This window comes from Bos mutus, chromosome 23 (assembly GCF_027580195.1).
Source record: "Bos mutus isolate GX-2022 chromosome 23, NWIPB_WYAK_1.1, whole genome shotgun sequence".
In the NCBI taxonomy this organism is placed as follows: Eukaryota; Metazoa; Chordata; class Mammalia; order Artiodactyla; family Bovidae; genus Bos; species Bos mutus.
Genome location: NC_091639.1, coordinates 7,283,342 through 7,306,176, shown reverse-complemented (window position 1 = coordinate 7,306,176; position 22,835 = coordinate 7,283,342). Strand labels below are relative to the sequence as shown.

General features: G+C 46.8%; 1 protein-coding gene across 1 annotated transcript in view; it reads left to right on the top strand.

Moving 5' to 3' along the window:
- NEDD9 (neural precursor cell expressed, developmentally down-regulated 9) overlaps positions 1-22,835 on the top strand; it is a 55,118-nt gene that overhangs the window by 16,198 nt on the left and 16,085 nt on the right. The window contains 3 exon segments of the mRNA XM_005905493.3: positions 5,869-6,021; positions 6,023-6,277; positions 6,279-6,317. Coding sequence (XP_005905555.2) covers positions 5,869-6,021; positions 6,023-6,277; positions 6,279-6,317 — 447 coding nt within the window.

Genomic DNA, 22,835 nt, shown 5'->3' with positions numbered 1-22,835 from the left:
GAATCAGATGGCCAAAGTATTGGAGCTTCAGCTTTAGCACTAGTCCTTCCAGTAAGTATTCAGGGTTGGTTTCCTTTAGGATTGACTGGTTTGATCTCAAGAAATGCTATCACCAAGAACTAGAAAGGGAAACAACTTTGGGAAGAGAACTCTTCTGGTGATGTGGAAGATGAGTTTGGAGGTGGGAAGAAGTTGAATGCAGGAAAACCAGTTGGGAAGCAGTTGCCATACCTGCCCTCTCTTCCCTTCCCACCAAAAATAGGTCGCTGGTGGCCTGAGCGGGGAGCAGCAGTGAGGAGGACGAGCAGGTCCCAGCTGATTGGGGTTCGGGTTGTGGAGTGACTCAGCAAACCTCTGAGGCTCCAGTCTTGGGCAGCTATGTGCCTGCTGTTCACTGAGAGAGACCAGGAGAAGGGGGGTTTGGCACTTGGGTGTGAGGTGAAGATACTCACTAGACGATGGGAAGTACAGGACTGGAGAGCAGAGGGAATATCGAGCTGGATCTGAATATCTGGAGCTGTGGATCTGAGTGTCACCTGGGTGTTTAAATGCCATCAGCATGAATGAGATGTCCTGTAGAGAGCGAGCTCAGAAAGAAGAGAGATCCTTTTGGAACATGACCACTAAAATGATAGGCGGAAAAAAATAGGGGCTTGCCTGGCAGTCGAGGGGTAAGGCTCTGCACTTCCTCTGCACGGGGTACAGGTTCAACCCCTGGTCAGGGAACTAAGATCCTGCATGCCGCACTGCTAAATAAATTTATGTGGCTAAATAAATTAATAATAAACCTTAAAAAAATTTTTTTAATGGCCTGTGGAAGAGAAGGAAAATGACTGGTTTTGAGCTCAAGGGAAGAAGGAGAACCAGGATGGGGAGCACAGAAGCCCAGGACAGTTTCAAGTAAGACCAGGGTGGGGTCAGCGCCACAAGCTGAGATGATTAGAGTCCTTCAAATAGGATTTATGACTCTAAATGCAGATTTCCCATCCTAATTAGAACCACAGCTTTTGTAGCACATGCCTCTGACTTTATTAAATACCATCCTAATTCTCGAGCTGGAGACAAGAGGCCCGACTTCTTAGCTCAGCTCTCTGACCGTCTTGCCAGGTGACTTGGCAAATCATTAACTTCTGGGGCCTCGTTTTTCTCCTTTGTAAAGTGAACAAGTTGGACTGTAATTGTTTGATGTTCTTCTGGCTTTCGAGTTCTGTGCCCCGACTATGTTGGTGCTTTGCCAAGCTCTAGCTGCGTTTCTAACTGCCAGCCTCTGGAGGCCAACCATCCAGCTGGATATAGAATTACATAGCTCTCTTATCTTTCTCTGATGTGTTTCTGTGTTGACCTTTCCTGCCCTGGAGATAAATATCCCAGGGAGAGTGGGCGAAGCAGTAGGTCTTGACCAGGCAAACTGTCTTGCCTGGGTTTTTGTGAGATATGCAGAGATACCTTCTGACTTTGTGGCCTTAAGGAACCACTGAGAGAAGGGGTCCCTCCAGCTTGTCCTCGCCAGGGAAATTAACTCTTTACCTGCCTGTCTGTGAGTTGCCTGTGCACTTTTGAATGAGATGGTTCCTATTCTGGTTGAAGTTAATTTTGCTATTATCTTCTTACTAAATTCTTGCCTCAACATATCAAGTGTTTTCAAAAGTCAAGCTCCTCTTTGCCCATGTTTTTCCACATTTTCTGATGGGTGGTACTCTTCTGGAACCTCATAAAATTTTTCCAGAAATACCATTGTTGTTTAGTCGCTAAGTCGTGTCTGACTCTTTGAGACCCCGTGGACTGTAACCCACCAGACTCTTCTGTCTGTGGGGTTTTCCAGGCAAGAATGCTGGAATGGAATACCATTTCCTTCTCCAGGGGATCTTCCTGACCCAGGGATTAAACCCATGTCTCCTGCATTGGCAGGCAGGTTCTTTACCACTGAGTCTCCTGGGAAACTTTTATTATTATTATTTTACTTTGTCTCAGGAAGTCTCTTGAATCAACCAATGATTTCACTTTTGTTGTTTGTAGGCAAATACTCAACAAGAGGTTGCAGTGACCAGAACTCATTCTTAATTCAGAGAAATACTGCTTCAACATACAGTTCTCTTGAAGTGTAATTGTGAGCAAGAGAAACATCAGATGTATAAAGAAGTATATATAATAGCATCATTAGACTGAGACCAACCCTTGATTGCGAACTGAGGAGGTAACCTACTAGGAGGCTCACCATCAAAGCACCATCATGCATTAAACAGTCATCATCGCTTCCCAAGGCTCCCACGATGTTCAAGTACTTGACTTGAATGAACTCATTTCATCCTCACTGCAAATCCATGACATAGGGATGTTATCCTCATTCTCATTTTACAGGTGCAGAGGCTGTGGGGAATAATCTGCCCAAGTCACACAGCCAAGACCCCCAAACCCCAAGAATTGACTTATTCCCTAGACATGACAAAAAGAACCGTCGTCTTCAGAGCTTTACTGTAAAATGGAGTGGAGCCCAGTTTGGAGGACAATATGAACTAGAGCTAAGGTGGCCTGGAGTCCTGGAAGGAGAACTGGGCCAAGAGACCACAGTTCTGTTCCGATCTCTGACTCCACCGGTGTGGCCTCAGGCAGATGATAGACTGTCCCCTTCCCCGGATGCGTTTTCTCACCTGTTGGGACAGGGAGGCCGGGTCCAGGTGTCCTCTGAAGGTCCTCTGAAGGAGCTGTAACCCCTCTGTGTGGGAGACTGCTGGCTCCCTGTAGCTCGTGCAGGTATTAAATTACTTATTCCCGTTGCGCCGAGGCTGAGAATAACTCTCAGTGTTGAGGCACCAGGCTGGCAGTGGGTGCCTCTCTAGCAGCCTCACTGGACTCCCTGAATCCCAGTCTCTGTGGGCACGAGGAGGAGCTAGTCCGAAGACACCCACGGTGCGTCCACAAGCAGCTCCCTGGGTTTTCCACGAGAAGCGGCTCTGGCGACCTGTCTGGAAACCTGAACATGCTGCTTAGCTGGTGGTGGTGGAGGGTCACGGGGGCAAGAGACAGAGAACATCAAGACTAGCTTTCGTGCAGGGATTGCTATCCGCCTCGAGCTGGTTGTGGTCCATGGCTCCGCTTCAGCGCCTCCCAGAGCTCCACAGCTGTGACCCAACTCCAGATGCCTGGAGCTCGTGTATGCTGATGAGGTTTGTGGTCTTTCACCCTTCTGGTATTCTCTGTTTTTGTTTTTAGTTTTTGGCCACGAGCAACATAGGGGACCTTAGTTGCCCAGTCAGAGATGGAAACCAGGCCGCCTGCATGGGAAGGTCGAGTCTTATCCACTGGACCACTGGGAAGTCCCTGTTCTGTTTCTTTTCTTTCCCTTCTTGATCACCAGTATCAAGCTCTGGACCCTCAACTCCCATAGATCTGGTCCCAGCCCCGTCACTCCTGATGTCAGGAGGCATCAGGGCCTCCTTGCCAGCCATTCCCAGTCCTTGAATGGGCCCTGGAGAAGGGGACAGAGTCCAGAGTGGTCAGCTGTCTCCCTGCTCTGTCACTTCAGGACAGTTTTGGTGGACTCATGTATGGATGTGAGAGCTGGACTATAAAGAAAGCTGAGTGCTGAAGAATTGATGCTTTTGAACTGTGGTGTTGGAAAAGACTCTTCAGAGTCCCTTGGACAGCAAGGAGATCCATCCAGTCCATCCTAAAGGAAATCAGTCCTGAATGTTCATTGGAAGGACTGATGTTGAAGCTTTGGCCACCTGATGCGAAGAGTTGACTCATTCGAAAAGACCCTGATGCTGGAAAAGATTGAAGTTCAGAGGAGAAGGGGAAGACAGAGGATGAGATGGTTGAATGGCATCATCGACTCAATGGACATGAGTCTGAGTAAACTCTGGGAGTTGGTGATGGACAGGGAGGCCTGGCATGCTGTGGTCCATGGGGTCACAAAGAGTCGGACATGACTGAGACTGAACTGAACTGAACAGACTGAATTTCCTTCCCATCATTTAGGTACAGAGGAAGAGTCTTGTCTTCTTCAATTCAATGAGTTTTCTTTCAAGGACAGATCACCCACAAGATGGGAGAAGAGAAACGTAGACATTTTAAGATTAGGACTCATCCTAAAATGGCTCCTCACGTCAGGTTACGGTGCTGTGTGTTTTATTTTTATGTGTGTGAACTTTTGTTAGAAGGAACCCAAAGCTTCCTAGAATATAAATACCAAGTACAACTTTCACCTGAACACAAACCCCTCAGTATCCTTTAACTTCCCTTTTCTGCCCACCTGTCTACATCATAGGCTTCCTGGATCAAAAAACTGTCAAGAACAAGGACTTCAGTCTTATTCTTAAAGAGCATTACCAGGCTTCCTGGGCACTGAGTTCCAGGGCTTCATCTCCTTCCCTCAGGTTAAGCCGTTGCACTGTACTCAGAGGAGCTTGGTTAACAGAATAAAAGTAGGAACCTCCCCAACCACTGAGCAGGGGACAGACCCCTCACGTAGCACAGCCCACGGCACAGGACCTGTGTTTATGGGGCCTAGTACAGGGGGAGATGGTGAGTGCATGTCAGTGATGAAGGGCTGAAAAGCAGGAGGCTGAAAGAGCAAATCCACATTTTTAGAGAAGAAAACACAGGGGCAGAAATCCAAGCAACAACAGCCCCAAATTCCACGGGTGTGTCATCAGAGCACACTCCATCCAATCGGCAGTCTTTTCTCCCACAGCCGATCGTCATCACCCCAACATCGAGGGCATCCCGACTGTCTAGTGAAGCACTGAAGAGACCGCTTTGAGTTTTCCGATGGCTGGAGATGAATTTGCAACGTTCCAGGGCTCTGTGTGTGCTGGGAAGGAGCCGGCATCTGGGTGGGGAAGGCTACCCTCATGCCCTGAGACGTGACTGATGCCAAGAAATGAAATCGCTGAGCCTTTGAAAGGCTTCCAAGAACGTCGGCATGTACTGCCTACCCGCTCCCCGCCGAATGCCTACTTTGGCTGTCTGCTCAGTACTGTGGCAGACGGGCCTTCACACAAAGAGAGAAAGTGTCTGGGGCCCATGAAAGGGGAGGGCAGAGCCTTTCCGATGTGAATGGTGAGATTCAAGGAGGAGCAAATAAAGTGGCGGGGTGAGGAGGGGCCCTCAGGAAAAGTGGGAATAAAGCACCGGAGAGGACGGGGCGGCCTCTACCTGCCCACGTGGGGCAGCCTCTTTGGAGCTCCACACGCTCGGGTCTGGAGGTGTGGGCCACCGTCACTGCACTCCGCACGGGATTATCGTGGAAACATCCCCCGCTTGTAGAGTCTCCCTGTATCCAAGGACCTGTTGATCAACTGAGAGTAAGAATTGTTAAGGCCTACCAAGGCAGAGATCAGCATACTTCTGTTTCCATTTTAACAGTGGATATAAACGCCATTTGTGCTGTTTGTCTGGGGTGGGGGGTGGGGGGAGGTGTTCTTTGACTCTCTTTACCTCCAATATACTTAAAAAAAAAAACCAAAAAACGAAATGTCTGTTGTAGTCCATTTGAATATCTTGGAATATATTTTTCTTCCTTCAGCTGGGTTGAAGCAAGGAAGAAAAATGCTTTGTAGAGTGAACTGCTCTCCAGCTCCTTCACGGAGCTCCTTATAATTCCCTTGGCACAGCCTCTGCTGCTGGAACACAGCACTCGGTGGTGTTCGGAGCTTTTCCGAGGAGGCGGTCTGATGTCATTGGTGGCAGACACAGTACGTATGGATCTGTCTTTTGTCTGCACCATCTGTTTTTCTCCTTACAGCTTATTGTTCAGATCCTCCTCTTTCCAGGAAGTTTGCCTCTCCATAAGAGCACGGGCCTAGGTGTTTCAGGGACTCAGTTCATCTGCTAACCTGCGTTCCTCCTCTTCTCTTTCCTACCTAGAATCTTATGGCCCGAGCCTTGTACGACAATGTCCCGGAGTGTGCCGAGGAGCTGGCTTTCCGCAAGGGAGACATCCTGACTGTCATCGAGCAGAACACAGGAGGACTGGAGGGATGGTGGCTCTGCTCCTTACACGGCCGGCAGGGCATTGTCCCCGGGCAACCGGGTGAAGCTTCTGATTGGCCCGGTGCAGGAGACCTCCTCCAATCAGGACCTGCCCACTTCCGGACTGGGGGCGCCGCCGTTTGGCCAACAGAAGCTCTATCAAATACCAAACCCACAGGGCGCCCCTCGAGACACCATCTACCAAGTGCCTCCTTCCTACCAAAATCAGGGAATTTACCAAGTCCCCACCGGCCATGGGACCCAGGAACAAGATGTGTATCAAGTGCCACCCTCAGGGCAGAGAGGCGCTGGGGGGCGCTAACGGTCCCCACCTAAGTAAAAAGGTGAGTGAACAACAGCTGGATTTCTGTTCTTAATTTTTTCCAATGCAATCAAAGTATGTGTGTGTGTGCTCCTAAAATAAGAACTTGGAGCTTCCAAGAAACCCGTCGAAGAAGTAAGTAAATCTTCCAAGAAGTAAGAACATGTGAATACTCTAGCTTGCACATTTTTTTTGGGGGGGGGGGAGGGCATCATTTTTCCATTCGTTGGTCAGTAAAACCTTCTTGAACACCCACCCCATGCCAAGTACTGTTGATCCATAGCCTTTACGAGTTCCCAAGTTATGCCAGGTTATCCCGCATCGTCAAGTGTTTCCATCTTTCTGATAGACCTGCTTTTACATGTGGGCTTTGCACTCCACAGTTTCCAGTCTTTCTCTTTCTCCCTTGAGTAGTACAAGGCACCGTACTTTGCACAAGCACAGTGAGGCAGCAAGGACTTTCCTTTCACTAAAAGCTGAATCATGACCCCACCAGCCATGAGCCATGACGCCACACACCTGGCTGCACAAAGAACCCATGAGAAATAGAGGCTGCAAGGAAGGGGAAGTGGGTGATGCCAACCACTGTGTTCTGGAGAGCTATCAGCCTCAAGGTCGACTCACTTAACACATAGACTAGTGAATTCAGAGAAGAGCCAGCCTCCTGTCCTTCTAGTAGTTCCTATAGTAATGCCTGAAGTGGTGGGTGAAAATAGTGGAGCTAGGGTATTTAAGAAGGCATCATACTAAAAAAAAAAAAAAAAAAGTTGAGGGGACTTCCCTGGTTGTCCAGTGGTTAAGGCTTCACCTTCCAATGCAAGCGTTGCATGCAGGTTCTGTCCCTGGTCAGGGAACTAAGATTCCCACATGCCTCTCAGATAAGAAAAAAAAAAAAAAAGTGAAACAGAAGCAAGATTGTAGCAAATTCAATGAAGACTTTAAAAATGGTCCACATCAAAAAATCTTAAAAAAAAAAAAAAAAAAAGAAGGACCTCTTCAGCACTCTCTGTAATTCCAAATGCTGTAAGAATTTGAGATAAGTAGACCATTGAATGAATTTTAAGCATATTTTCGATGCTTGTGATACCGTGATGTAATACCAAGAGTGAATGTGGCCCCCACAATACTTAAACTGTAGGGAGAGACATCAGCCAACACCAAATGTCAGGTGGGAAAACGGCTGTGAAGAAAATAATGGCCGTGAACTTGTGTGTGTGTGTGTGTGGAGGTGGCTGGGGGTAGGAGCCAACTGGAAGATGAAACTTCTATGCACATTACAAGGGAGGGCGTTTCTGTTTGGTTTACTGGCAAATTCCAAGGATCTGCAATGGGTCCTGTGAGGTCTGGTATTAAGAAGGGGCTCACTTAACAGAATGAGAAAAGATCACTGAGTCATGAATGAAAGGATGCAGCTAGACACCAGAAAGAGCTTGTTGATACGGAGGACGTGATGTGTACATTACATACGCCCTGCCTCGAAAAACCCAATGCAAGAGTCTGAGTTTATAATCCCAAGTAGATAATGGAATATCTATTTGCATGATAATGGAATCCTCTGTCGGGGAAAAAAAAAGTAGGGGGATTTACTGTTGGAATCTTTTAAATTACAAAGCCACGAATGTATTTTCAAGTCACCTTTCATAAGAAATGTGTGTTTTACAAAATGCTGCTCAAGAGCACAGGTGTTGCATAAGCCTGGTGTAGGATGAATTCCTCAAGGAGTGAACAGTTTTCCAACTTGTATATTGTCCAGGATGACGATCCCAGTCTAGAGGTCATGGATGACATCTGTGACCTTTCATAGTCCTTATCCCAGAGATTTTAGATTCAAAGGGAGAGTCAAGCCAGGCCTGTATCTCCTGGAGATAGGGGAGAGAAAGAATGCTCGAAAGGTGTAACTATAAATAAATAACTTCTCTCATTCTTGGTCCTGGCTGTGGCATCTTAAAAATAGCCCTCCCTCATCGGAGCTGGTGTGAGGCAGGTGGGGGTGGTGTGGCAGGACAGGAAACGCTCGGCCGAAAGGTGGTGGGGTCCGAGCATCCATCACAGTTTATTTTGGCAGGAAGGTGACATGTTTTCATTTCAGACTCAAACCTTTTTAGTCCCAAGCCTGAAAAGTCTGAAACTTGGGACTTCTTCCCGCTTTGTAACTGTTCCGCAGCTTGACTCCGGAACCCTCTGTCCACTTAAAGGGGAGAGACTTTGACACACTTTCCCTTGGATGGAGGTCAGGGTGCTGAGGTTACCCTTGGGCACTTGTTTTTTTTTTAATTCTGAAATCAGTGGTTAAGCAAGAGGCAGGTGATTCCGTAGGAGGATTCTGGAAGGGCACGTGCTCTGCCAGCCCTTCGTGGAGGATGCTGCAGACCTGGGGGAGGTTTACAGAGTGCAGGGGCAGGTGGACCCACGAGGGTGGAGCTTCGAGCCATCAAGGTCTGAGGCTGTTCTCGTGGGGAGGCAGGAGGCATAGCCCGGGCTCGTCTTTGCCATACACCCGGTGAGACCCCTGGCCTCACCTCGAGTCGCCTTAGTGCCGCTGGCTCTGGGCTGCCACCTCCATGCTGCCCACCGGACCACTTGCTCGTACCCCACGGAAGTGGGCTTGTGCTCTTCTTGCCTTTCCTCTCCCTCCCTCCACGCCTCCTGCTCTTTCTCTCTCTCTTGCCCCTTTTTTCTTCCCTCCTTTCTTCCCTTCGTTGCAGTGGAGAGAGCGGACTGCTAACAGGTCATTTTAATCTTCTGAGTGCCAACAGCTGCTTTAAAAGCTCCCATCAGGACTTCCCTGACGGTCCAGTGGTGCTCCTTCCAGTGCAGGGGGCCAATCCCTGGTCAGGGAACTCAGACCCCATATGCTGTGTAGCACAGACAGAAAATAAAAATAAATAAGAATAATAAAGTAATTTTTTAAAAACTTCATCAGCATCTCCTTCAGTTACCGAATCCTTGTCTGTGATGGTCTGTTACTGTGTCGAGTTGAAAAGTAACTTTATGATTGATTATTTCAGAGGATGAAACATGAAATACAGTTTTGCTTACACTCAGCTTTCTCACGTTAAAGTGAGAAGATAATCTTTTTTGGAAAAATTTAAAAACATTGAATTAATTCCTGACACATGAGGTAAAGAGGTATAATTTTTTTTTTTTTTTCCGTAGCACACACACATTAACTCTTTCTTTAACTTATTTTGTTAAAAACATATACGCCCATCTGGTCTGAGCTTTGGCCACAGATTTTTCTTCAATTTTTGAACCTAGTAGAAAAAACAAATGCTCATTCTTCCTTTCAAATTTTCAGTGTGAGAAAAATACTGGGATACTTACATGCTACCCTGAAGCTAATTGATAGTATCTTTGTCACTTTGGGATTTAGAAGAATAAAGCAAAACGTTTTTTTGTGCTTGTTAAAAAAAAAAAATCTCCTCTGACTCAGGAGCTTCTCACTGGGTGAGAATCACACTGATGACGTCAGCCAAGGCCCCAAGAGTTTATCTGGGTACATGGAAGGATAAACCCCCTGCAGGGGTTTTGTTTGTTTGTTTTGAGTTCTCATTGGATAGTTCTCATTTCCTGACTTAACTAAATAGCCCCATATCCAGTTTTCTCTTTAATTTCCTGGCTGCAAAATGGTGGTGAACCCAGAACTGGCCATTCCTGGTGAATTACGCTCTAGTCCTTGCAATCTCTTAAAGGAGAGAAAGAAGAGGCAGTGGAATCTGGCTCTGAACCACCTAAGTGTAGTTCTAAAATCTGAAACCACTGAAGTGTGGTTTAAAATTTACCTCTCAGCAAGGAAGAGAGGGAAGGTGCGTTGAAATGCAGGTTCCCAGGCCCCGGGGAAGCTGGGAATTTTAGGAAGCTGCTGGGATAGCAGAGGAAGGTGGTCCAGGACTGCACTTAGAGACGAGCTGTGACAGGGCCACGAAGGAGGCTGGATGTGTTCCAACCTGTGATTTGGGACTTTCCACAGTTAAAGATTCCCTTGACGCTGCTACAGCCTGTGGGCTTCAGAAGTTTTATCCACCACAGTTTTTTCTACTAATGAATCATTCAGGAAAAAAAAAAAAAAAGGTGAATTCTGCCTTATATCAATTCAGCCTTGCTCTCTGGGAAACTCCAGCCCCCACCCTGCTTCCTGCATCCCATCCACAGAAAATGACATTCGTCACTTATTAAATCAGTGGTTAGAGAAGGAAAGAAAATCATATCATCCCCACCCTTTCCTGAAAGAAAACAGCATGAGCGTTGTGAAAAGAGCCTGGGCTCTGGGGGAGGTCAACTCCTGGTTCTGTTTCTCCGTAGCTGTAAATCTCTTGACAAGTGACCGAACTTCTTTAGACTTTAGTTTCCTCATCTGTCAAATGGGAATAATCATAAGGCTCTGCTAGGGCTGCTGTGAGAACGAAATGACAGACAGCATGGAGAGGGCCAGGGCAAGGGATTTGCAGAGCAGGGCCTTAAAAAACCAGTGCCTGTCCCTGGCGTTTTTCTTTCCTTTCTCAGGGTTTCTTTTGAACTGATCATCTCTGTGTTTTATACTCTGCACTGAATATGCAAATGCTTTATTGCTAGTGTATATGCTGTTCCCATTGACTGTGTGGCTCTTTCTTTGGTTCTCCAGAAATTTTGCACAGAGTGGAAAGAACTCCCCAAATTATCTGGAAACCATATACATTGACACCTTGATTTAATTTCACTGGTCGCTTTCACTCTGGGTTTTGTGTGCAGGGCCGCTATATCCATTAGGCACTGTGGGCAGAATGCCCAGTGTCTACGGGAACCTTGGAGCACTGAATAAAAAAGTTTGGCTCCAAAATACGAAAACTGCAAAATCGAAATTAATAGAAATTAGTAAACATTTAGACAAATGTGCCAGAAACAACACAGTGTCAACTTCATTAATTGTTACATTTAGATGTCATAACCATTTCATTACATGTGAAAGCAATCTGTAGGTTAGATTCTTCTCACTTTGCAAAGACTTCTAAATATGCTCTGTGATTGCCAAGAACTCACAGGCATTTCTAAATTAAATGAGTTACTCATAGTCCAAGCTTTTGAAAAGCTGAATTATATTTTTTAAAAGTGTCCTCGATTTTTTCAAGGCAAAATTGTCCTTTTGGGGCTCTGTGGTTTAGAGGGGATGGTTTAGACCCACACTTTAAAAGCACAAGGTCAACAAAGGTCTAAGAGGTAGATTTCTCTGCCTCAGAGCTCAAAACCTGCCACCTGAGTTCACCCATTTCGTGCCTGATCTTCACAGGGAATTATGTGTGTTTCTCTGATCCTTTGAACATATGGCTTTTATTCTAACTGGTGGATTTAGATTTCCTATGCATCTTTCTCAAATCAGTTTTGGGCTAAATTATAAATTCCATTAAGGCAGGCAGAGGCCACGGCTGGCTCTCTTTTATTTTTTAAACTTTTTATTTTGTATGGGGGTATAACTGATTAACAATGCTGTGATAGTCTCAGGTGAACGGTGATGGGACTCAGCCATACATATACACGTATCCATCCTCCCCCAGACTGCCCTCCCACCCAGGCTGGCGTGGTTGCCTCTGTACTGCGGTAGGCCAAGCTCCTAGCAAACCATCAGCACGTCAATAAAGCCAATGAGAGAATGCACAGGCAGAAGCAAGGAAGGAGGCATTTAATTCAAGTTGACCTTTAAATAAGCTGAAAAGTGGCTCTGATCTTATCACCCCTTCACCAGCACACACAAGTCAGATCCTGCGTCCAGCGCGTTAGTCTGTTACAACACATGTCGGATAATACACGGTCCTTTTCCCCCAGGAGGGTCTTGGAGAATGTCACCATCTGTCTTCTGTAATCATAACTATCTGTTCACAACCAGTGAGCATCCGAAGCATGACTGAGGTCACATTCAGCTTTTCTGAAGGCATAACTTGTATGCATTTTGGAGAATTTAGACAACAGGATAAGTTAACACTCGTATAGTTTCGAAAGAGGAGAATCAAACTGTTCCTACTGAAGACCAGAGCCTCCTTTGCATATGCTACTGTTTACCGCCTTCCCTTCTCTGTGCTACCCGTGAACTTCTGTTCATACTCTAAAACCTATTTCAATGTTCATCTCCTCTGGGAAGCTTTCTCTGCACCCCAGCAATTTCTCCCTTCTCAAGGTTCCCAAAATATGTTGTAAATTTCACCTAATCTTAAGGGAGCTCATGCCTCTGTGCTAAGTCACTTCAGTCATGTCCGACTCTTTGAGACCAACCCCATGGACTGTAGCCCAGCCAGGATCCTCTGTCCATGGGATTCTCCAGGCAAGAATACTGGAGTGGGTTGCCATGCCCTCCTCCAGGGGATCTTCCTGACCCAGGGATCAAACCCAAGTCTCTTACATCTCCTGTATTGGCAGGCGAGTTCTTGACCACTACCACCACAGCTCACAGGCGCACTGAAACAGCCCACCATTATACTGTGTATGATAGACTAGGCTGGGGCACGTTCTGCTTCCGGGTAGCACACAGAAAACTCAAGTAACCTTTAAGATTTATCTAAACCCCATGACATCATCCTTATAAAGACTGCTTCCTACCTTCCAAAATGAGACGTAGCCCAGTATTGGCAGGAAATGATTCAAAGACTTTAGCCAGGTCTTCCAGGCCCATTCCTTGAAAGGTAATATAAGAACCATAAATAGTTGAAGCTACAATGTTTGTGCCTTCTTAGACGCTGAGTCATCATAAATTACACACACCCCCGAAGCCTTTGGTTAGGGGGCAGAGGACTTCCCTTACTGGGATGTGAAGCATTGTGAAATCTGGTTGTCCAGGACAGCACTCCGATACCAGCCAGCTAGCTGCTTATTAGCAGTATGACTCGTCTACCAACAAGTAAAAATAGATTAAAGGAATTAGCGAATATAAACTCTGACTCCACCTCACTTTCCTTTGTTCACTTCCTAGACAGACACATGGAAACACACACACACACAAAACCGTACATACACACCCTGAATAATATTGGGGAGAATCAGAGTTTGACAAGGTAGAGGGTACCTTCAGTTTCTCCACTTATAAATTCAATAAAATATGACCCAGTTCCAGAATTGTGCATTTCTAGATAGCTCTAATTTAATGAATTTTTCCCTCAATACGTGGCTCTTTGGGGTATGTAGAAAATTGGACTTTCACCTAAAATCTCTACCTTCAAAGTCAAGATAAAATTTAAATCTTCAGGGACTTGCCTGGTGGTCCAATGATTAAGGCTCTGCATTCCCAATGCAGGGGGCTCAGGTTAGATCCCTAGCAGGGAACTACATCCCATACGCCCCAACTAAGGTCTGATGCAACCAAATGATTTTTTTTTAATTTAAATCTTACACAAAATTGGAGGTCCTTGAGCATTTCAAGGACTCTGTGACATCACTTTAAAAATGAAAAGTATTTCTTCACTGTCAGCTCACCCACGCCAGTGGGGTGAGCAAATTGTAACACCTTCAAACAAAGGTCTCTTTTGTTTGGTCAGTGCCAAAGCCTTCAAACGCCGTTGCAACTGGTTACAAAGCTCAGAGATAATGCATATTTCTAGGAATGATTTAGTCACTTCTTACAAACTCACACCAAAGCAAACAGAGGTAGTGTCCCGTCCTTCTAGAATGACTTCATGCTATGTGACTGTGCTTATCGGAGAGAACGGGTCAGCATCATAGGTAGTGTGTTGTCTGGGCCGGTAGACAATGCTCTATTTGTGAGGGAGAGGAAAGAATATATAAATTTTGGAGATTTGATGGTAAAATTGAGACACTATTGGTTGAACACATCTTTAAAGGCAGACTAGTTTGAGTACATTGTGCTCACAGAGGTAGGTGTAGTCAGAAATGCCCCCGGGCGACTCCTGGCAGTCCAGTGGTTAAGACTCTGCTCTTCCATCGCAGGGGGCACAGGTTTGATCCTTGGTGGGGAGCTAAAATTCTGCACGCTGCACAGGGGTGGCCAAAAAATAGGAGAAAAAGAAAGAAAGAAATGCACTTGGTTCTGAATAGCTGTGCCATAAACCTCGTGGTCCAGGCCCCCATCCAGAGAGGCAGGCTGCTCCTATCTAAGTGTGACTCACTGCACAAGTGTGACTCACTGCACAGGTGTGACTCACTGCACAGGTGTGACTCAGGATAGTATGTCTTCCTTCAAAGTTGTGACTCCAGCAATGTGTGAAGAGCACAAGGAGTCTCCCCTTAAAGGGATCCCACAGTAGATCAACTTTTGGAACAAAGAGTCCCTTAGCAAGGTCATACTCACATCTGGTTTATTTGAATCATTTTTATAGTGCTCAGTTTCCTTAGAGCAGGGCACACTTAAACCAGCTATTTCTTACAACAGTTTTTTGTTTTCACATTTACCACCAATTAACCTTGAGCATGTTACTAAGTTATTCATTGTTTTAAAGATCATTTTAGATCTAAAGTGGGGGTAACCCGGGGATCCCTCAGAGCTTGGTTGCATGTTAGGGATGTTACATACATAATCTCATGTAGTCCCCCCAGTGGCCTCCTAAGGCGTTCCTCACCACCTCCACTTCCCAGGGGTGGGCTCTGAGGCCTGAGACATGACCTCGCTGATGGATGTAGTTCTAGGAAGATGTCGGATTCATATTTGAGCCCACGTCTGTCTGACTCTGAAGCTAATGACTTTCACATCCCAGCTAATGGCTGATGCTGCCAAGCCCTAAAGTGAGAGGCATATTTAAACACTCCTGAGCAATTCCAGCTCACCAGAGCCCTGGGTGCTAAAAAGCATCCTGTTGGCCAGAAAGAATGAAAGTCACTTCCAAAGGCTGCCACCTCGGATCCAGAGCATGGCCTGGAGGCTGAGGGAGTTGGAGTCAAGGACCCAGGATCTACTGCTCCAGGGCAGGCTGACCCTTAGAAGCTCTGAGCAGGTCATCAAGATGCTGTAAAGACCCTGGTACCGCCGAGAACACTGCCATGATGGCTTTCTCTGCCATTGGAAACACCATCTTTTCTAATGACTTTAAATCACTCCAAGTGGATAAATTCATTTAAGCAGATGCAGTCAATTCTCCCAGAACCTGCTTGCCAGTGAAAGGGGCACCCCCCAAACATAAGCTCCCCAGATGTCAAGTTTTGCTTCTCGAATAAGGAAGTAACTTTCTTTTAGGAGTATTTATTTGTGAAGTTAGAGAGGTGATGTTGTTGCTGTTTAATAGCTAAGTCGTGTCCGACTCTTTTGCGACCCCCATGGACTGTAGCCCACCAGGCTCCTCTGTCCATGGAGATTTCCCAGACAAGAATACTGGAGTGGGTTGCCAATTCCTCCTCCAGGGGATCTTCCAGATCCAGGGATCGAACCCACGTTTCCTGCATTGGCAGGCGGATTCTTGACCACTGAGCCACCTGGGAAGCCCAAAGTTAGAGAGGTAATGTCGGATTTGTTCACTGGCCTGGTAGGGGGGTGGGGGGGGTGGGGGCGCGCCCCTGTCATCACCCAGCTGAATAACCTCTGAACTTGAGTCCCTTCGACTGTGAAATGGGGAGTAGGGTTGGGTTGTCGCTTAATGGTCTTAGCTAAAATTTTATGACCCAGATATCCTCATCTGATTCTTTTCCCAGAGTCTCTTAAAAAGTTTAATTACACAACCTGGCCTTAAGAGTCTTAAGAAAGAAGAAAAGACAGCTGGGCGTTGATGTCAGTTTCAGTTGACCCCTCCGTTTGGGCTCGTCCTTCTTACACCCTTCCTTTAGGATCCCACCCACCTTCTTATCTGGAAACCAGTCTCCCTTAAAAGGCAGAACCGTGTCTTAAAGAGCAAGGAGTAGACAGCAGCACGGGGGTGGGGGGCAGAATGGGGAGCCGGCAGGGCAGTGGAGTTAGTCCCATACAGAGAACACTTCCCAGGAGCATCTCATGCCTGCCTTGTTATCAAGAGCTCAGGGAGTGTCATCCTGGGACTCACATTCTGCCCATTTTCCGTTTAATCCTCCGGGCTCGGCAGGGGCCCTTGATGGGTCTGGTGCCTCTCGAAGCGACAGCCCTGCCACAGCTCTGGGTCAGCACCTTTCAGATCCGCCTCCAGGTTCTGCCATGTGAGCCACCTCTGCCTGCCATCACCCTTTTCTCCCAGTTAAGTCACAGCATCTTCCCGCATCCTATTTAGGAGGAAATGGTACCCAGAGGCATCTGGGTGTGGAAATTCTCGCCCTTCCCTCTTCCCATCATCACATCCCTTTCAGGCAGTCTGTGAGCACCTCTCTGAAAAATCCAAGTCAAAAATCTAGATTTCATGCTTCACGTTTTGTTGAATTTATTTGGACAAGAAAAGAACCAACATGCTTGCGCCTTTTATAGTTTTCTCTCAAAGAACATTTCGGGCCTCGGGATATATTTTTTTTTTTTAAAAATGGCTCTGTTGTGCCCAGCTCTGTCATGGGCTGTATTCAGCCCCGTCCAGAAGAAGACCTCAAACACTTGGAAAAGCCGGACGTCATTTCCCATCGTGTTCTTTCACGTTTCAATGCTCCTAGCTGCTCTCTGGCACTTGGTCACTCCATAACTAAATACTGCTTTAGCACTTGACTCACAAAGCACTTCCTGAAAGCAGCAGGGAGATGTGCTGGGGGTCTAACAATCGGTCCACTGTTTGCACAGAGTTGTTTGCCGTCCAAACGCCATGTCAAAGGAGCAGGACCCAAGAGCGCAGTTCCACCTCTGAGTTTCGGTGACTTTTTTCCCATTTGGAAAAAGGACCTGGCCGTGATTGTCACGTGGCTAGCAAAAGGTTTCATTCTAGCCTAAAACCAGACATCCAAATGTCCTTGAAGGAAAGTCGATCACCTCCCCAAATACAGGGGGAGAGCTCTCGATGCACATGGGAGAAGCATTAGGAAGGGTTAACCATGGACACAGCCCAGGAGGGTGTATTTCTAAGGCCAGACTCAGTTTTCATTATATTGTTGCTATGCGAGTAAATAAATGAGCTCACTGCTACACCCAAGCGGAGCAGAGAGAATTTATAGAGAATTAATAATTTCAGCGTCGGCAACTTGTGACATTTCCTCCAGTTGGAGAAAAGCAAGGAGTCATCTTGTACTTTAAACAGACAAACCCCTGTAACTTTGCAGTTTCTGAAAATGGGATCCAAGCTCTCGTGAGCGGGCACTGATAATACTGATGTTGCTTTTCCTGGGGCTTTCTTTAAAGGGAACGGGTCACACCGTCCATGGGCTTTAAGACAAAGAGGTTATTATAAGATGGAATAAATACTGTGGTGGCTCTGTTAATGCTTTTTAAGGGCATTTAGGTGAAATAAGTCCTTTCCAATAGGCAGTTTTTGAAATCAAAATACCCTTGTTAATGCACAAGTCCCAGAGACAATATAAATAAAACACGGTGTCAAGGGATTAAAGATAGACACGCTCAGTCGTGTCCGACTCTGCGACCCCATGGACTGTAGCCTACCAGGCTCCTCCCTCCATGGGATTCTCCAGGCAAGAGTACTGGAGTGGGTTGTCATTTCCTTCTCCAGGGGATCTTCCCAACCCAGGGATCGAACCCAGGTCTCCCGCATAATAGGCAGACGCTTTACCCTCTGAGCCACCAAGGAACCCCAAAGATAGACAGGAAGCCATCTAATTTTACTTTCTACATATATCTAGGAAAATGCAAAAAGATGACTGCTAATCGGTGAGGCCTGCTTTTGAATTCAGACGGTCTTTGGTGCTGTTAGTGTCAAGGTGATGAACACGTGCTGTAGCCACTATGGCATTTTTTCGCTTCTCATCAGTCACCCGTTACATTTCCTGAGCACCACCTGGGTTGCCCAGTTCTTGATGAGGCCTTAGGGCAGAGCACCAGGAGCTGGTCACACACATTCCTGCTCTGCTGGTTTCAAGGGTCAGCTCCACTGCTCCATTACTGAGGCGCTGTTCGTGTTAAGTCGTTTCATTCGTGTCCGACTCTTTGCAAACCTATGGACTGAAGCCCCCCCATCTCTTCTGTCCATGGGATTCTCCAGGAAAAATACTGGAGTGGGTTGCCATGCCCTCCTCCAGGGGATTTTCCCAACCCAGGGACCAAACCCATATCTCTTACATCTCCTGCATTGGCTGCTGCTGCTGCTAAGTCACTTCAGTCGTGTCCGACTCTGTGCGACCCCAGAGACGGCAGCCCACCAGGCTCCCCCGTCCCTGGGATTCTCCAGGCAAGAACACTGGAGTGGGATGCTATTTCCTTCTCCAGTGCATGAAAGTGAAAAGTGAAAGTCAAGTCACTCAGTCATGCCCAACTCTTAGCAACCCCATGGACTGCAGCCTACCAGGCTCCTCCGTCCATGGGATTTTCCAGGCAAGAGTACTGGAGTGGGGTGCCATCGCCTTCTCCCTGCATTGGTAGGTGTGTTCTTTACCACTAATGCCACTGGGGAAGTGTTATCTGGGTATCAGAAGCAAAGGATTATGGAATTCAGACCATTCCTAATGTTGCTTTGGATTGTAGAGAGGGACACGGAATTAAATCATGGAACACAGAGATTAGTTACAGAAGACTCCTTCCTACCCCAAGTGGAATTTCTTATTATTTTTAAAAATTTTGTTAAAACTTTAAAAAATCCTGTTTTTGCGATTTTGTAATTTTTGATAAATACATACATCAACTGTAGAACCATGAATAATAATAGCAATAACAGTAATAAAACATTAGGGGACTTCCCTGGAGCCGATCCAGTGGTTATAAGACTTTTCCTTCCAGTGCAGGGGGTGTGGGTGCGATCCCTGGAGGAGAAGCTAAGATCCCATATGCCTTGTGGCCAAAAACACAAAACATAAAACAGAAGCAGTACTGTAACAAACCCAACAAAGACTTTTTATAAATGGTCCACATCAGGGCTTTCCTGGTGGCTCAGTGGTGAAGGATCCGCCTGCCAATGCAAGAGACATGGGTTCGATCCCTGGTCGGGGAAGATCCCGCATGCTGCAGAGCAACTAAGCCGGGGCACCACAGCTCTTGAGCCCGGGAGCCGCCACTCCGAGCCCACGTGCTGCAGTTACTAAAGCCTGCGCTGCACACCCGTGAGCCCTCGCTGCACGAGAGAAGCCACTAGAATGAGAAGCCTTCGCACCCCGACTAGACAGCCGCCCCTTCCCTCCCCAACTAGAGCAAAGCCTGCACGAAGCAGCAAACACCCAGCACAGCCAAAAATAAATAACATTTTTAATTAGTTTTAAAATGGTCCACATCAAAAAATAAAAAGTTAATAAAAGCTACAAGAACAGGACCGATGGTGCTGAAGTTCCTGTGCTCCTCCGCATCCCGGCCCGGGCTCTCATTCACTCCACCCAATGCTTTCTCTCAAAAAGGAGGACTTTTCTGCATCCTTTTTTCTGTTTTTGTTCTTCCTTCCGGTTGCTGGGAGCGGGGAAGGAGGGAAAGAGTCAAAACAGGAGCATGAGTTGGTTGGCAGAGGGAGATGAGAATTTGTGATAAGTACATGAGCCATAGGGCTGGGGCAAGGGAGTGCAGAACGTGAGAGGGCCTGAGACCCTAATAACGGGCTTTCGCCGGGTTGAGGGCAGGCAGGATCTGCTTTCTTTCACACCTCAGCCAGCTTCCTCCCCACTTTGCTCGGTGCCCCATGAATGGGCAGCGTCTTGCTGAAGCTCTCCTAACCACAGGGCCTCTGCTCTGCTGTGCACCTCCCCGCGCACCCCCCCTCCAACGCCCACCAGCTCTGCTTTAAGAAGGTTCAGTGGATGTCCATGGGAAGCAGTGCCTCCAAGGAGACTCACTGAGACCTTGGTACAAGTGATGCCCTGTGAACAGAAGTTGTCTGGAAAGGAAGTGTTTTGCTTCTAAACATTCCTCATGCATATGCGCCCCCACTTCTCCGTGAGAGCCTCTTGACAAACCCAGCCCACTGAAAAGAAATCCACCGAGGAGAAACTCAGTAGTCTCTTGGATTAGGTTCTTTGCTGTCTTTCTCTTGGATAAATCTCTGTATCTCTCAGATTACAAAGCACGCTTTCTCCTGGGGTTTCCTACTGGCGTGTCTTGTGCTGTTGTGGTGATAACTGTGACAATGGCAACACTGATACGACCAAAGTAAAACAGTAATCCAAGTAAATCCGCTCATGATCACCAGGGCCAAAGTCCTTTGTCATGTCCTTCGTTAGTTTGAAATTTCCACTGCCTCATAGACGCCTTCGAGAACGCTTTATACATTTGCGAAGGTCAGTGTCTTTCTACAGGACTTAGATCTTAGGATGATTACATTTGGTTTTCTCCTGTTTAGTCATGTAACATTTTGAAAGCAAGTGGCTTTGAGATTTGTGATCAGACATCCTCATCCTATTAGGAAGGAAGCAGGAATTGGCTGTTTTGTTCTTGCTTCTCTTGCCTTGTCTCCTGCATTCCTGGTTATCTTTGATTGTGTGTTGGACACTGTGTTTTTTTTAAATATTGGTAGAAATAATCGAAGGCCTATAAAGACGTTCTGTACTTGCAGAGAGGATTTCACTTCTCTCTGCCAGCCTCACAAGTGCACATAAATCTAATTTCAGGCTTTGAGATGTTCTTCCCCACCGTGATGACTTAAAACCTAGCTCAGGCCTGTACAAGAGTACGTTCTCTTCCAGTTAATCCTTACTTTCCCATGCAGCCATTAAGGTCCCAACCCAAACTGGAGGGTGGTTTTCATGGTTTCTACCTTGATGAGCCCTCAAGTCCGCTCACCCATAGAAGCTGAAAAAGCACACTGTAGCCTCTCATACCTGTTTTAGGTCAGCAAATGCCCAGAAGAAAGCAACCTCAAAATTCAGGCTTCTCTTTGTGAATTTCTTCTCCATTTCCCTTTTCTTTGTCTTCTTTTTAAAATGTATTTGGCTGCGCCAGAACTTAGTTGTGGCACGTGAGATCTTCATCACGTCATGTGGGACCTTTTCACTGTGGCAGGCAGGCTCAGTGGCTCCACAGCATGTGGGCTCTTAGTTCCCCAACCAGGGATCGAACCTGCACCCCTGGCATTGCGAGGCAGATTCTTAACCACTAGACCACCAGGGAAGTTGCCCCTTCTCTGCTTTTCTATTTTGACCTGGTAATTCTTTACTATCTTTTAACTTTTGATACCCTCAAGAGGATTTTTCATATTATCTCCTCACTTTTTTAAAGCTGTCTTCATTGAGATGGTTGATCTGAATTACCTAGTGCCCAGTTTAAGTCCAGAAGTAAAATCTGCATAACCTAGGTAATAATTATGATAAAGATAGCTGAGGCTTACAATTTTATACTATACCAGGTACCCTATGTACTTGATGTCACTTAATACTCCTAATAGCCTCTAAGTATTATCATTTATGTGTTACTAATAAGGAAGCAAGCTTTCCTGGTGGCTCAGGTGGTAAAGAATCTGCCTGCAATTCAGGGGCCATGGGTTCGATCCCTGAATCAGGAAGATCCCCTGGAGAAGGAAATGGCAACCCACTCCAATATTCTTGCATGGGAAATCTCATGGACAGAGGAGCCCGGCGGGCTACAGTCCGTGAGGTCACAAAAGAGTCAGACACGATGTAGCGACTAAACAACAGTGAGGGAACAGGCTTAGAACGGGCAAATGCCTTGGCCACGTCATGGCTGCTAGGCGGCATAACCAGGGTCCACACCCAGCTCTGCCTGCGTCCAGCCTATGTTCTCAATCACTGCCCTCGTCAGACCTGATCCTTTCAATGGGCCAGAGACCCACTGTGACCTTGGCCTTCGGTCCAAGGTTTCATGTGACATGGGCCTGTCCCCTGTTTTCAGAACTAGAGAAAGCATGACCCCTGTTCCTTTCTACTGTATCTTCTTTCTGATGCAAAGGCAGAAGGCATTTCTTTTTGCAAAGCTCCCCTATATGTTTCTGGCTTGCAGCTGAGAAGAATGCAGGTGTTTGGGTCACATGCAGGCTCTAGGCTGGGGAGAAGGAAACCACCAAAGAGTGGCGCAGGTGATAAAATGCCTCCGTGGTTTCCCATTGCTCACCTCTACCCAAGACTCCCCTGCTTTGTTGGCCACCCCACTTGCCCAGCACTGCCCTGCATGGCTGATAAGACATGCCCCTCCTCCCATGGGTCCCACTCATCCTAGAGCTGACCTGACTGGAAACCAGCCTCATCCTCTGTAATTCCCCTCTGCAGAGCCACATCCCTTTGCTTAAGAAAAGCCTCGAGTTTTCTTTAGTTCGTGACTATATTCATTCCATGGTGGTGGTGGTTTAGTCGCTCAGTCATGTCCGACTTTTGCAACCCCATGGACTGTAGCCCACCAGGCTCCTCTGTCCATCAGATTTCCCAGGCAAGAATACTGGAGTGGATTGCCATTTTCTTCTCCAGGAGATCTTCCCGACCCAGGAATCAAACCCAGGTCTCCAGCATTGCAGGCAGATTCTTTACCAACTCAGCTAAGAGGGAAGCTATATTCAGTCCATACGTTTATCCAAGATCTACTATGTTCAAGGCACTTTCTCGGCCCTATCTCTGTGTCCACAATGAGAAGAAAAGAGATGAGATAGTCTGAAACAGTCAAACC